This window comes from Poecile atricapillus, chromosome W (genome assembly GCF_030490865.1).
Source record: "Poecile atricapillus isolate bPoeAtr1 chromosome W, bPoeAtr1.hap1, whole genome shotgun sequence".
NCBI lineage: Eukaryota > Metazoa > Chordata > Aves > Passeriformes > Paridae > Poecile > Poecile atricapillus.
The window spans coordinates 107454824-107468511 of NC_081288.1; the positions used below are offsets into that span (position 1 = coordinate 107454824).

The 13688-nt window shown below is 58.3% G+C and overlaps 1 protein-coding gene across 1 annotated transcript; it reads left to right on the forward strand.

Annotated features, from left to right (window-relative positions):
- The first annotated feature begins 217 nt into the window (after nucleotides 1-217).
- On the forward strand, nucleotides 218-4349 carry LOC131591987 (sia-alpha-2,3-Gal-beta-1,4-GlcNAc-R:alpha 2,8-sialyltransferase-like). Its single transcript, XM_058863168.1, has 4 exons — nucleotides 218-396; nucleotides 1421-1543; nucleotides 3318-3875; nucleotides 4067-4349. Exons 1-4 carry the CDS (start codon nucleotides 218-220, stop codon nucleotides 4347-4349), a joined length of 1143 nt encoding a protein of 380 aa, XP_058719151.1.
- The last annotated feature ends 9339 nt before the right edge of the window (nucleotides 4350-13688 follow it).

The following is a 13688-nucleotide window of genomic DNA, read 5'->3' on the forward strand; positions in this document are numbered from 1 at the left end:
CGGCCTTGTCGTTGTGCCCGTCGGGAGGGAAGCGGGGGGTGCCGGGGGTCGGCAGGGTGGCACAGCCGGGGGTGCCGCTCCCGGCTGCCATTTCCCCGCCCGGTCCCTCCATCTTCCCGCGAGCTCGGCGGAGCCGGCCCGGCCCCGGCCCCGCCGCCGCCCCCAATGTAGCGGCGCGGCCGCCCCGCACCCGCCCAGCCGCGGGGCCGCCTCCGGCATGCGGAGCTGCAAGATGGTGCGGGTGGCCAGCGTGCTGGGGCTCGTCATGCTCAGCGTGGCGCTGCTCATCCTGTCCCTCATCAGCTACGTCTCGCTCAAGAAGGACAACATCTTCGGGGCGCCCCGCGCCGCCGGCGCCGCCGGGCCCCGCATGTACATGTTCCACGCGGGATTCAGGTGAGCCCGCAATGCTGGCCCCGGGCCCGGCCCGCCACCGGGGGGACGCGGCAGAGGGGCCGCAGCACGGCCCGGGCACCGGGGGGACGCGGCAGAGGGGCCGCAGCACGGCCCGGGCACCGGGGAGGCGGCGGGGGCAGCGGGGAGGAGGCGGGGGAGCGGCACGGCCCCGGCCCCGGCCCCGGTGGCAGCGGCCCGGGCAGAGGCACGGCCCCGGTCCAAGCAGCACGGCCCCGGGGGCAGAGGCACGGCCCCGGGGGCAGAGGCACGGCCCCGGCCCCGGCCCCGGCCCCGGCCCCGGCCCCGGCCCCGGCCCCGGCCCCGGCCCCGGCCCCGGCCCCGGCCCCGGCCCCGGCCGCAGCGCCCGGCGCTCTCCGTGGTGCTGATGGCGGCGGCCGCGGGGAGGGTCGGGCACGGCCGGTGAGAGGCTGTGGAGGGTGTCTGTGTGGGTGTCTCTGTGTCTGCGTGGGTGTTCTCGTGTGTGCCTCCATGAGTGCGTGTGGGTGTCTCCATGTGTGCTGTATGGGTGTCTCCGTGTGTGTGGGTGTCTCCGTGTGTCTCCGTGTGTGTCTGTGGGTGTATCCATGTGTCTCCATGTGTGCACGGATGTCTCTGTGTGTGTGGGTGTCTCCATGTATCTCTGTGGGTGTCTCCATGTGTGTGGGTGTGGGTGTCTCCATGTATCTCCATGTGCATCCGTGGGTGTCTCCATGTGTGTCCGTGGGTGTCTCCATGTGTGTCCATGTGTGTCCGTGGGTGTCTCCATGTGTGTCCATGTGTGTCCGTGGGTGTCTCCATGTGTCTCCAAGTGTGTCCATGGCTGTCTCTGTGTCTCCATGTGTGTCCATGTGTGTCTGTGTGTCTCCATGTGTGTCCATGTGTGTCTGTGTGTGTCCATGTGTGTCCAAGCGTGTCCATGGCTGTCTCTGTGTCTCCATGTGTCTCCATGTGTCTCCGCGTGTCTCCATGTGTGTCTGTGTGTGTCCATGTGTGTTCATGTTTCCGTGTCTGTGCCCATCTCCAGGTCTCAGTTCGCTCTGAAGTTCCTGGACCCGTCGTTCGTCCCCATCACCAACTCCCTGGGCCAAGACCTGCAGGACAAGCCGTCCAAGTGGGTGTTCAACCAGAGCGCCTTTGCCCACCAGAGGTGAGCGAGCCCCCGGGCACGGCCCCGGCTGTCCCCTCCCGGTGACACTTCAGGGAACGCAGAGCTCTGCTGGGTGCTCTGAGCTCCGAGGATTTGCCAGCAACACGAGACAAAGGCAGAAGCAGAGCTTTTCCCCAGCCACTCAGAGCTGTCCTCAAAGACTCGGTTATTTCAGAGCAGGACTCCAGGCTGCGACACGCGTTATTGTACAAGAGCGCGACCCAATTCCTGCCGTGCAGGTGGAATCGTCATTCCCCCAGGATAAATAGCTGGGTGTGCTTCAGCACTGGAAACACTTTGGGCTGGAACAGCCATGAAAGGCTGTGCTCATGGAGGCCAAACACACACACAGAAACTTCCCAGCTGCTGGCAGTTCTGAGCAAGTGCAGAGCTGCTCCTGCCTCCAGCTCCGCTCCAGCTGCGGGGGCAGGCGCAGAGCTTTGTGCTCTCATACCTACATCTATTTGCTGATCACTGATAGATTAGATTTGCTGATTTGCTGATATATTAAACATTTCTATAGAAGAAAATAAAACCGTGTAGCCATTTCAGGCAGCTACTGCCATCTTGGAGTGGAATTCAGTCCTGAGCAATGCGTGCTGGGTCAGGGACTGCCTTGTGGCTCTGCTCGCAGGTCCCACCCGGGGAGCAGGAATCTGGCTCTGTGGCCAGGCAGGGTGCGGCTGCTGCACCTCTCAGGGCAGGGTTTGGGCTTTTCTCCTCCCTTCAGGCCACTGTCCAAGGACAGCAGCACAAGGAATCCCCTTCCAGTGCTGCCACACGCTGCCCTCAGGAGCTGTGGGCTACAGAGAGGAGGTGCTGCTTTGTCCCATCTCTTCTCCCAGGCTGTGTGGCAGTGGCCACCCTCAGCGTTGTCCTAGCCCAGGCACAGCAGCTCTGTGAGCCTGTCCCTGTGCCACCCCTCTGGTGACTCCAGCTGATGCCTCAGGAGCTGCCTTTGCACTTGTCCATCAGCCAGAACCCATAATTAGGGCACCCAGTGGGACTCCATTAACGCTCAGACATTGGAGGATGTGAGCTGGAGGAACGGTTGTTTGTTTTCCATAAACATCAGCAAATAAAGTCCTATTCAGTTTCTAATTTTATGCCTTGAAAGGGAAATTCCCAAGCAGGGTTGGTTTTGTTTGCTTTGTAAGTATCCCTAATAACCCTTGGAAAAGTGCTGCTGTGCTTGCCCAAGTATGAATTAAGGAATTATATTTGCATAGATGGAGACAGCGACTGTCGCTTGGTTTTGTGGTTGGAAGCTCGTTAATGAAAACACAAATATATGTCTATATATATAAATTATATATATAGTTAATTGAATTGGATATCCTGGCTTTGCTTCACGTGCCCTGTGGCTGCAGCAGGAATGAAGGGCACCCACAGCCCCAGCAGAAAGCTGTTGTCCCCCTGTGTCACAGCCCAGGCAGGGCAGTGCACACCCCATGGCTGGGTGACTGTGTGGGGTGTAGTGGGAGCTGCTCTCCTTGTCCTATCCCATCTTTTAATCCTGACACCATTCCAGGAGGCACAGCCTGAGCTGGCATCAGTGGGGACCAGCTGGTAAAACCAAGTGGAGCTCTAGGTGAGGAGCCAGCTCTCTCATTCCCATTATTTATATTCATTTAAAAGCCATTGCACCACGCTGCTCAGGAAGCTATTTCAGCACACTTTAAAAAATAAAAGGAAAAATACAAGTCTAGGTGGAAAACAAATCCCAAAAGGGGAAATAGAACTCCACGTTTTCTGATATTTTGCTCTTTCCTAGGCAAGAAATCCTTCAGCATGTCGACGTCATCAAAAACTTTTCTCTGACCAAGAGCAGCGTTCGGATCGGGCAGCTGATGCACTACGATTATTCCAGCCATAAATACGTTTTCTCCATCAGCAATAACTTCAGGTCTCTGCTTCCTGACGTGTCTCCCATCCTGAACAAGCACTACAACATCTGTGCCGTGGTGGGCAACAGCGGGATCCTGACCGGGAGCCAGTGCGGGCAGGAGATCGATAAATCGGATTTTGTCTTTCGCTGCAATTTTGCTCCGACCGAGGCTTTCCAGAAAGATGTTGGACGGAAAACCAACCTTACCACCTTCAACCCCAGCATCCTGGAGAAGTATTACAACAACCTCTTGACCATCCAGGACCGCAACAACTTCTTTTTGAGTCTGAAAAAGCTCGATGGGGCCATTCTTTGGATCCCCGCTTTTTTCTTCCACACGTCGGCGACGGTCACGAGAACACTGGTTGATTTCTTTGTTGAGCACAGAGGGCAGCTGAAGGTCCAGCTGGCTTGGCCAGGAAATATCATGCAGCACGTTAACAGGTGGGTGGGCTTGCCTCGTGTCCAATCCATCTCTTTGTACAAATACATCTGATTTTCCCCCTCCTGTCTGATGTGGTCTGGCACGTCAGCACCACTGGTTTCCAGAGCCACTGGAGTTCTGTGGTTGCTTGAGAGCAGCCCTGAGTAGTTTCTGAGCAGATTGCTGGTGACTCACCCTCTTGTCTCGGCAGGTACTGGAGGAACAAGCACCTGTCCCCGAAGCGGCTGAGCACAGGGATCCTCATGTACACCCTGGCTTCGGCCGTGTGCGACGAGATCCACCTGTACGGCTTCTGGCCCTTCGGCTTCGACCCCAACACGCGGGAGGACCTCCCGTACCACTACTACGACAAGAAGGGAACCAAGTTCACCACCAAGTGGCAGGAGTCCCACCAGCTGCCTGCAGAGTTCCAGCTGCTCTACAGGATGCACGGGGAAGGACTGGCCAAGCTCACCTTGTCGCATTGTGCCTAAGAACATAAATCTTCAAGTGCCAAACAATTGTCTAAAAAAAAAGTGCCCAAAACCAAATTCAACGTTCTTCAGATAGAATTCTAGAAAGGAAACAAACCCACCCTAAAATCTTTTCCATCATTTAAAGATGCTTTTTAGCTACCGCTCACCCAAGGGTTTCAGCGTATTTAGCGGTGCAAAGCTTTTATCACGTTCTGTGGATGCGATTTGTGCAGCTGCAAAGTTGAAACATTTTGCATTTCTAGATAAGCCACTCAGTACTTTTCAATATCTGTTCATATTTTAGCATTCTACTCAGCACCCTAAATCTCTTCATTTTCTTGTTCCTTCCCACTAGAGCTAGAAATGCTACTTTTAAAAGGTTTTGCTTCTTTTGTATCTGTTGCTGTCAATAGCTCAGCGCTGCGGTGGCCGATGGAGGAAGCCACTCGGAATTCCAGCGCGTCGTCACACGCCAGTTCCTCAGTGTGGAGCCTGATTTCCACCGCTTGGGTATTTTCCTATTTACTGGATTTTACATTTTTTAAAGAGTAACAAGAGGAAGGTCACAAAGTGGCTCACCCCTTAGCTAGGTGTTTATATCACTCTGGGAATACTTCAGTGTTTTAATTCCATTTGGGACAGATCCCAGTCCAGACTAGACAGGCAGAGGCATGTTCATTCCCATCCATCTGATACCACTGCCATTTGATTTCAAAGTTAAGCCACACAAGAAATGGAATTAGGCTTCTCTGGAGACACAGCGGGTGAAAAAAGCCCCAAACCCCATCCCTCTGCTTGGGCAGGGACTGGCAGGATGGGCAAAAACAGAAGCCAGGTGTTGGGATTTTTAAATCTGGTTTTTTTAGGGGAGTGAGCAGAGCTGGAGTGCAGGGAAGAGGAAATGCCATTACCGAATTTCCCCGTTGACGTCTCTAACTCACCGCTCAGACAGCTGCAGTAGTGTCCCCGTTTTCCTGTCACCAGCAGCACCCCGAGGAGACAGGGCAGGCTCTTCCTTGGCACCACAGGAAATCCAGCTGTTTGGGGACAGGCCAGGCTCTTCCTTGGCACCACAGGAAATCCAGCTGTTTGGGGACAGGCCAGGCTCTTCCTTGGCACCACAGGAAATCCAGCTGTTTGGGGACAGGCCAGGCTCTTCCTTGGCACCACAGGAAATCCAGCTGTTTGGGGACAGGACAAACAATAGGGTCACTCACACTTGGGAAGTGTTGGCCATCATGTCTCAGGATAAAGGAGCCTGGGAAATAGCTGCGTTTCTTATGAGTATGCTGGCAAGTATTTAACCTTCTTTTACTATTCTGAGTGACCACTGACCCCACAAGGAAAGAAGATGCAAAATGCAATATTTCAAATGGCACATGTTAATTTTTCTCAGCTTCTTTACCTACGATCAGACATAGGAGAAGAGGAAGGAGACCTCAAGCACAACAGCCACCCTGAGAGGGTCCAGGTGTGTCCTGGTGCCCGCTGTGGCACCGCAGCTCTGCGCTGGTCCTTGTGAAGGGCAGCAAGGACTGATTTCTGATATTGTTTCTATGGAGCTGTACAGCAGCTGTGCTCCTCGCTGGGAGGAGGTAAAGCAGTGCCCAGCAGCTCCAGTCCTAATGGCAAAGAGCCCACCGGGGCAGAAGGGTCGCCCCAAACCCCGAGTGAGCCTTGTTGGTTGTCTGAGTGCCAGAGATGTTTATCAGGAGGCATTTTACCAGTTTCCTGCAGGGACCCATCATCAGCAAATTAAAGAAATGAGAGCTATTGTCACTATATTGGCATGAAAGCAGGGAGCAGTGCGCTCCATACAGTTTCTGGAACCTCCCGTGCTCCTGGAGAGGGGCAGAACCCCCTGCCAGCCCCGAGCACAGCCCTGGCATCACCACCAGAACTTTACAAAGGCACAAAGAGGCACCAAATGCAGAGAAGGAAGCACAAAACTGACTGCAAATATTTGGAAATGGGAATACAGAAAAAATATTGACAGAGTGCCATATTACATCATTGATTTTTAAGCAAAACTCCCCATCGATGCTCCAGACCCACACTGAACATTTCAGAATCATTGATTTTAATGGGGAGTTCTGCCCCGCGATCGATGGCGCAGCACAGCCCAAAGTAAATTGCTTCTTAGTATCAATATTTTTTTGCCCAAGCTTGTGCAAGGTGGAAAACCATCTCCAAGTGCACAGCCTTTGTTTTTCCAGGTGGGGTCTGAGGCAGAGGTGAGGATGGCAGGGGATGGAGGGGCTCTTTGGGGCTGCCTCTCTCCCTCAGAAATGCCTTTGCATTAATAAGCAAGTATCTTAATTAGTTTTCTAATTGTTATTTACAAGGTGCTGGGGGCTGCCCTCCCTGCTCAGGACCCTGCAAGTGGCACCATCTCAGCTGGGCTCCTCCTTCCCTCTCCTTGGCCCCAAACCTTCCTGCATGAATTGCTGATGGTTCAGGCAGAATCCTCTTTGCCATGACTGAATGTCTAGACAAGCCAGCAGAGCTAATGCAGCGTGATCAATACCTGTAAGTACAAAACCTCTGCGGTCCCAAAATCCAGAGAGCAGCTCCCTCCTTTGGGAGAGCCTGCTGGGCCCTGGGCTGCCAGGACAGCATCCAGGGGCAGCCACATCCCACACCAGCCCCTCTGCCAGCAGCACGAGCTGCTGGGGGTGTACATAGGATTGGGAATACGTGTTTCCTCGCTTCTCTTACACATCGTGGCTCTGTATTTTTGTTGCTTGCATCTCCTCGGTGAATGGTAGCGAGGCACGTGAGAACAGGCATTTGGCTGCCAGGTTTAATCGTGGACTAAGCCAAAAAGCCAGAGTTTGTGAAACAGAACTAACTGTGACTGGAGGCTGCAAAAACAGGGCAAGTAGGAAAAAGCAGGTTCTCTGGAAATGAATGTGTCTTTATTTCAATGGCTCTACAGTTCAATGCCTGATGGAGTTGTTTTCGATAAAAAAAAGATAAACTTTAAAAAAAAAGAAGAAAAAAATTGCCATAATTGTAATAAAGGTCTCATTATTAAGGGCCATGCTAAAAGCATTGTTTATTTTTGGATGGCTGATGTCGATAAAGGGCCAGGGCACCTCTCAGGTGAGCGCTGGAAGGACGCTGGACACGGAGCTGCTCCAGCCTCACAACCACGGCGAGCTTCGGGAGCGGGGCTGGGGGCTGGACCGGGCTGTGTGTGTCCCCAGCCCGGGGCTGGGGGCTAGAGCAGGCTGTGTGTGTCCCCAGCCCGGGGCTGGAGCAGGCTGTGTGTGTCCCCAGCCCAGGGCTGGAGCAGGCTGTGTGTGTCCCCAGCCCGGGGCTGGAGCAGGCTGTGTGTGTCCCCAGCCCAGGGCTGGACCAGGCTGTGTGCGTCCCCAGCCCAGGGCTGGAGCGTGGCTGGGGGCTGGACCAGGCTGTGTGTGTCCCCAGCCCAGGGCTGGGGGCTGGACCAGGCTGTGTGTGTCCCCAGCCCAGGGCTGGGGGCTGGACCAGGCTGTGTGTGTCCCCAGCCCAGGGCTGGGGGCTGGACCAGGCTGTGTGTGTCCCCAGCCCAGGGCTGGGGGCTGGACCAGGCTGTGTGTGTCCCCAGCCCAGGGCTGGGGGCTGGACCAGGCTGTGTGTGTCCCCAGCCCAGGGCTGGGGGCTGGACCAGGCTGTGTGTGTCCCCAGCCCAGGGCTGGGGGCTGGACCAGGCTGTGTGTGTCCCCAGCCCAGGGCTGGACCAGGCTGTGTGTGTCCCCAGCCCAGGGCTGGGGGCTGGACCAGGCTGTGTGTGTCCCCAGCCCAGGGCTGGGGGCTGGACCAGGCTGTGTGTGTCCCCAGCCCAGGGCTGGACCAGGCTGTGTGTGTCCCCAGCCCAGGGCTGGGGGCTGGACCAGGCTGTGTGTGTCCCCAGCCCAGGGCTGGAGCAGGCTGTGTGTGTCCCCAGCCCGGGGCTGGAGCAGGCTGTGTGTGTCCCCAGCCCAGGGCTGGAGCAGGCTGGGGGCTGGAGCAGGCTGTGTGTGTCCCCAGCCCAGGGCTGGGGGCTGGACCAGGCTGTGTGTGTCCCCAGCCCAGGGCTGGGGGCTGGACCAGGCTGTGTGTGTCCCCAGCCCAGGGCTGGGGGCTGGACCAGGCTGTGTGTGTCCCCAGCCCAGGGCTGGGGGCTGGACCAGGCTGTGTGTGTCCCCAGCCCAGGGCTGGGGGCTGGACCAGGCTGTGTGTGTCCCCAGCCCAGGGCTGGGGGCTGGACCAGGCTGTGTGTGTCCCCAGCCCAGGGCTGGACCAGGCTGTGTGTGTCCCCAGCCCAGGGCTGGGGGCTGGACCAGGCTGTGTGTGTCCCCAGCCCAGGGCTGGACCAGGCTGTGTGTGTCCCCAGCCCAGGGCTGGGGGCTGGACCAGGCTGTGTGTGTCCCCAGCCCAGGGCTGGGGGCTGGACCAGGCTGTGTGTGTCCCCAGCCCAGGGCTGGACCAGGCTGTGTGTGTCCCCAGCCCAGGGCTGGGGGCTGGACCAGGCTGTGTGTGTCCCCAGCCCAGGGCTGGAGCAGGCTGTGTGTGTCCCCAGCCCAGGGCTGGACCAGGCTGTGTGTGTCCCCAGCCCAGGGCTGGGGGCTGGACCAGGCTGTGTGTGTCCCCAGCCCAGGGCTGGGGGCTGGACCAGGCTGTGTGTGTCCCCAGCCCAGGGCTGGACCAGGCTGTGTGTGTCCCCAGCCCAGGGCTGGGGGCTGGACCAGGCTGTGTGTGTCCCCAGCCCAGGGCTGGGGGCTGGACCAGGCTGTGTGTGTCCCCAGCCCAGGGCTGGACCAGGCTGTGTGTGTCCCCAGCCCAGGGCTGGGGGCTGGACCAGGCTGTGTGTGTCCCCAGCCCAGGGCTGGAGCAGGCTGTGTGTGTCCCCAGCCCGGGGCTGGAGCAGGCTGTGTGTGTCCCCAGCCCAGGGCTGGGGGCTGGACCAGGCTGTGTGTGTCCCCAGCCCAGGGCTGGGGGCTGGACCAGGCTGTGTGTGTCCCCAGCCCAGGGCTGGGGGCTGGACCAGGCTGTGTGTGTCCCCAGCCCAGGGCTGGGGGCTGGACCAGGCTGTGTGTGTCCCCAGCCCAGGGCTGGGGGCTGGAGCAGGCTGTGTGTGTCCCCAGCCCAGGGCTGGACCAGGCTGTGTGTGTCCCCAGCCCGGGGCTGGAGCAGGCTGTGTGTGTCCCCAGCCCAGGGCTGGACCAGGCTGTGTGCGTCCCCAGCCCAGGGCTGGGGGCTGGAGCAGGCTGTGTGTGTCCCCAGCCCGGGGCTGGAGCAGGCTGTGTGTGTCCCCAGCCCAGGGCTGGAGCAGGCTGGGGGCTGGAGCAGGCTGTGTGTGTCCCCAGCCCAGGGCTGGACCAGGCTGTGTGTCCCCAGCCCAGGGCTGGAGCGTGGCTGCACAGCACATCGTGCCCCAGCTCCCCTCGTCATCGCGTCCTCGTCGCCAGCACCGGGGCTCTCGAGCTCTCCGCACGGTCCCGTGGTGTGATGTGCCTGCAGCATTGACTCATGTGCCATAACCCGATATTGAATGCATTGTTTTTAAATAAAATGGTTTCTTGTGCATTGGGAGTCTGTAAAACTCCACTGCCTCTGCTCCTTCCTTATTACTGTTTCCCGAACTGCTCGGGGGCACTGATAGGCTTTACTGGAAAACTTCACCAGAGGAGTTGCCAAAGGTGTTGCTTAATGCTCCCTATATTTCATTACACAGTGCAACGAGCTCGGTGTGACGGATCAAATTCTGCACTCCGGTGGAATACGTGAAGATAGAAAGTGTGGGAATCTGGGCACTGATGGGCTCAGACTATTTGCTCATTAAGGTGAAAAACATCCCCAGGAACATCTTACAGCCCACTGCTGTTACTTGTTCCGGGTGCCTCGCTGCTTGCTGCAGCCCTGCGGTGTCCTCAGCGGCTCCTGGCAGGAATTCTGCCCTGTGTTTTTAGGAGTTCTGGTGAACTCCCAGGACAGAGCCCCTCAGGCTGGAAGGCACAGGAGCAGAGCCACGTCAGATCCTTTGTGCTATCTGTGTGCTTCCCACCACAGCTCATGTAGTTATCCTTGAGACCATCCTGGCAGAGAGGCAGGGATTTATAGTCCTATAACCCAAATTGGGGATGGGGATGGGGTAGGAAAATCCTGTCCTTCCTCTCCCACTGGTAAATGTGAGGGAGGCTCTGCTGGAGGGTGCCAGTGGCCAGCATGGGTTGAGCCCCCCAGCCCATGTCCAGCTGTGCCTCCATCCCTGGGAAAGCGTCCTGAGGGGATGAAGCTGCTCCTCTGCAGAAAACACTTGCAATGTTTGTTTAAAAGCAGGTGGAAATGACACCTGCAGGCCCTGGCCGGCTGGTGACAGCCACTTCAGAGAAATCCCTGTGCCTTGACACTGAGGTGTCACCCTGGAGTCACCCTTTCCTGCGTGGTTTGCCTCAGGTGCCGGGTGTGGGTGCTGCAGGACACTACAGAGACCAGGAGAGGAATTAAATTCCACATCCCCAGGGGAGCCACAGCCCAAAGCAGAAGGATGCTGGGCAAGAAAGCTCAGCCAGGCCAGGTCAACCTCCAGGTTTGGACATCCCTGGACACCCCACCGCTGCCTCTTTGTAGGGGAGCCCCGGCTGCAGGCAAAGAGGAGAAGGAAAGCTAACAAAGAAACTCCCTCCTCCCTCCCCCAAGAGCAGAGGGAAAGCCTCTGGCAAAGGCAGCCATGCAGGCAGGGAACGCTGTCCCCGAAGCTCGCTGGACTGGAAGCAGCAGCAGGCACCCGGCACTGCCCGTGCCCACCGTGCCCGGCTGGCAAAGGACACCCAGCACCCTCCTGACCCCGAGGATGGGCACAGCCCCAGCACCCTCCTGACCTCGAGGGCAGGCACAACCCCAGCACCCTCCTGACACCGAAGATGGGCACAGCCCCAGCACCCTCCTGCCCCCGAGGACAGGCACAGCCCCAGCACCCTCCTGCCTCACAGGACAGGCCCAGGCCCAGCACCCTCCTGACACCGAGGACAGGCACAGCCCCAGCACCCTCCTGACCTCGAGGGCAGGCACAACCCCAGCACCCTCCTGCCTCACAGGACAGGCCCAGGCCCAGCACCCTCCTGACACCGAGGACAGGCACAGCCCCAGCACCCTCCTGACCTCGAGGGCAGGCACAACCCCAGCACCCTCCTGACCCTGAGGGAAGGCATGGCCCGAGTACCTCCTGCCCCCGAGGACAGGCACAGCCCCAGCACCCTCCTGCCCCCGAGGATGGGCACAGCCCCAGCACCCTCCTGACACCGAAGATGGGCACAGCCCCAGCACCCTCCTGCCTCACAGGACAGGCACAGCCCCAGCACCCTCCTGCCCCCGAGGATGGGCACAGCCCCAGCACCCTCCTGACACCGAGGATGGGCACAGTCCCAGCACCCTCCTGACACCGAGGATGGGCACAGCCCCAGCACCCTCCTGACCCCGAGGGAAGGCATGGCCCGAGTACCTCCTGCCTCCCAGGACAGGCACAGCCCCAGCAGGACGGACCCTCCGGCTCGGCTACAGCTGCACCATCCATGGATATTTACACCTTGATTCCCAGGGAGATTTGGACGTGGATTTGGAAAGACACCAGAACTGGGCACTACGGTGTGTAAGAAAACACCCTCAGGGGATGCAGGAATCACAGGTGCAGGTTCGGAAAGAAAAGGTCAAAGACCTGATGAGTTTGTTGGAGAAGGAAAAGGCAAGGCAAGAGGAAAAGGGAGGGAAAGGGAGGGAAAGGGAGGAAAAGGGAGGAAAAGGGAGGAAAAGGGAGGGAAAGGGAGGGAAAGGGAGGGAAAGGGAGGGAAAGGGAGGGAAAGGGAGGGAAAGGGAGGGAAAGGGAGGGAAAGGGAGGAAAAGGGAGGGAAAGGGAGGAAAAGGGAGGAAAAGGGAGGAAAAGGGAGGGAAAGGGAGGGAAAGGGAGGAAAAGGGAGGGAAAGAGAGGAAAAGGGAGGGAAAGGGAGGAAAAGGGAGGAAAAGGGAGGAAAAGGGAGGAAAAGGGAGGAAAAGGGAGGGAAAGGGAGGAAAAGGGAGGGAAAGGGAGGGAAAGGGAGGACACAGACACCAGGACATCTGCGGCACCAGATTCCCATCAGGGTCTGCCCACCCACCCTCCTCCCGCTTTGCCCGCAGAGGCACCTCTGTCTCTGGAGCGCTGCACTCGCCTTTTTTCCCCAAATCAACTGCAACTTTTGTCTTCCTTTAGGAAGGACAAAAAGATTTCACGCATAAGTTGCCCTGAACAAAGGCACCTCACGCCAGGGCTTTATTTTCTGTCTTCCTTTCTTTTTCCTTCTTCACCACAAGCTGGCAGCGGGAGGAGTAGCTGGGGTGGGGGGAGCTCCACACTTTACACCCGCCTGATTAGTGCCAAAAAGCAGCTCAGAAAACACTGCGAGCTCCAGAGACGCTGTGATGACAGCATGGGGAGAAATGGATCATTATCCTTTGGGATCAAATCTGGAGGGAAACGGGGTGCTGCCATACACAACCTGTTCGCAAGGAGATACCAGGTGCTCTGGAGAGTGGCCTGATGATGGAGGGTCCAAAAGGTGACATTTCTCCCCATTTTCCTTCTTTCAGTTACTGGAAAGACCCAGTGGAGATGGGACTTTCACAAATATGGAAACGCTTTCACAAATAGGGTTATCAGGGCCGAGATAAGGATGACACAAAACGCAAAGACACGGCTGCTGTTGCTGCTGCTTCTGGTGAAAAGGAGAAGAAGTGAACTGCACAGCTGGGAGCAGCGGGCACAGCCCGACCCGATGTGTCTTGGCACGGGTGCCCTGCACGGGCTGTGCCACAGCAGGCAAGTTTAACCAGCTCCATGCCAGGGGATGCTGTCCCCTCAGGGCCTGTCTTTGCCAGCTCCATGCCGGGGGATGCTGTCCCCTCAGTCCCTGTCTTTGCCAGCTCCATGCCGGGGGATGCTGTCCCCTCAGTCCCTGTCTTTGCCAGCTCCATGCCGGGGGATGCTGTCCCCTCAGTCCCTGTCTTTGCCAGCTCCATGCCGGGGGATGCTGTCCCCTCAGTCCCTGTCTTTGCCAGCTCCATGCCGGGGGATGCTGTCCCCTCAGGGCCTGTCTTTGCCATGCCCGGGGATGCTGTCCCCTCAGGGCCTGTCTTTGCCATGCCCGGGGATGCTGTCCCCTCAGTCCCTGTCTTTGCCAGCTCCATGCCGGGGGATGCTGTCCCCTCAGGGCCTGTCTTTGCCATGCCCGGGGATGCTGTCCCCTCAGGGCCTGTCTTTGCCATGCCCGGGGATGCTGTCCCCTCAGGGCCTGTCTTTGCCATGCCCGGGGATGCTGTCCCCTCAGTCCCTGTCTTTGCCAGCTCCATGCCGGGGGA

What these genes read in the sequence shown, in the direction of transcription:
- LOC131591987 (XM_058863168.1), top strand. Translation starts at nt 218, where the DNA reads ATGCGGAGCTGCAAGATGGTGCGGGTGGCCAGCGTGCTGGGGCTCGTC. An exon ending in ATGTTCCACGCGGGATTCAG is followed by an intron (nt 397 to 1,420) that starts GTGAGCCCGCAA and finishes GCCCATCTCCAG; the next exon opens with GTCTCAGTTCGCTCTGAAGT. An exon ending in ATCATGCAGCACGTTAACAG is followed by an intron (nt 3,876 to 4,066) that starts GTGGGTGGGCTT and finishes TTGTCTCGGCAG; the next exon opens with GTACTGGAGGAACAAGCACC.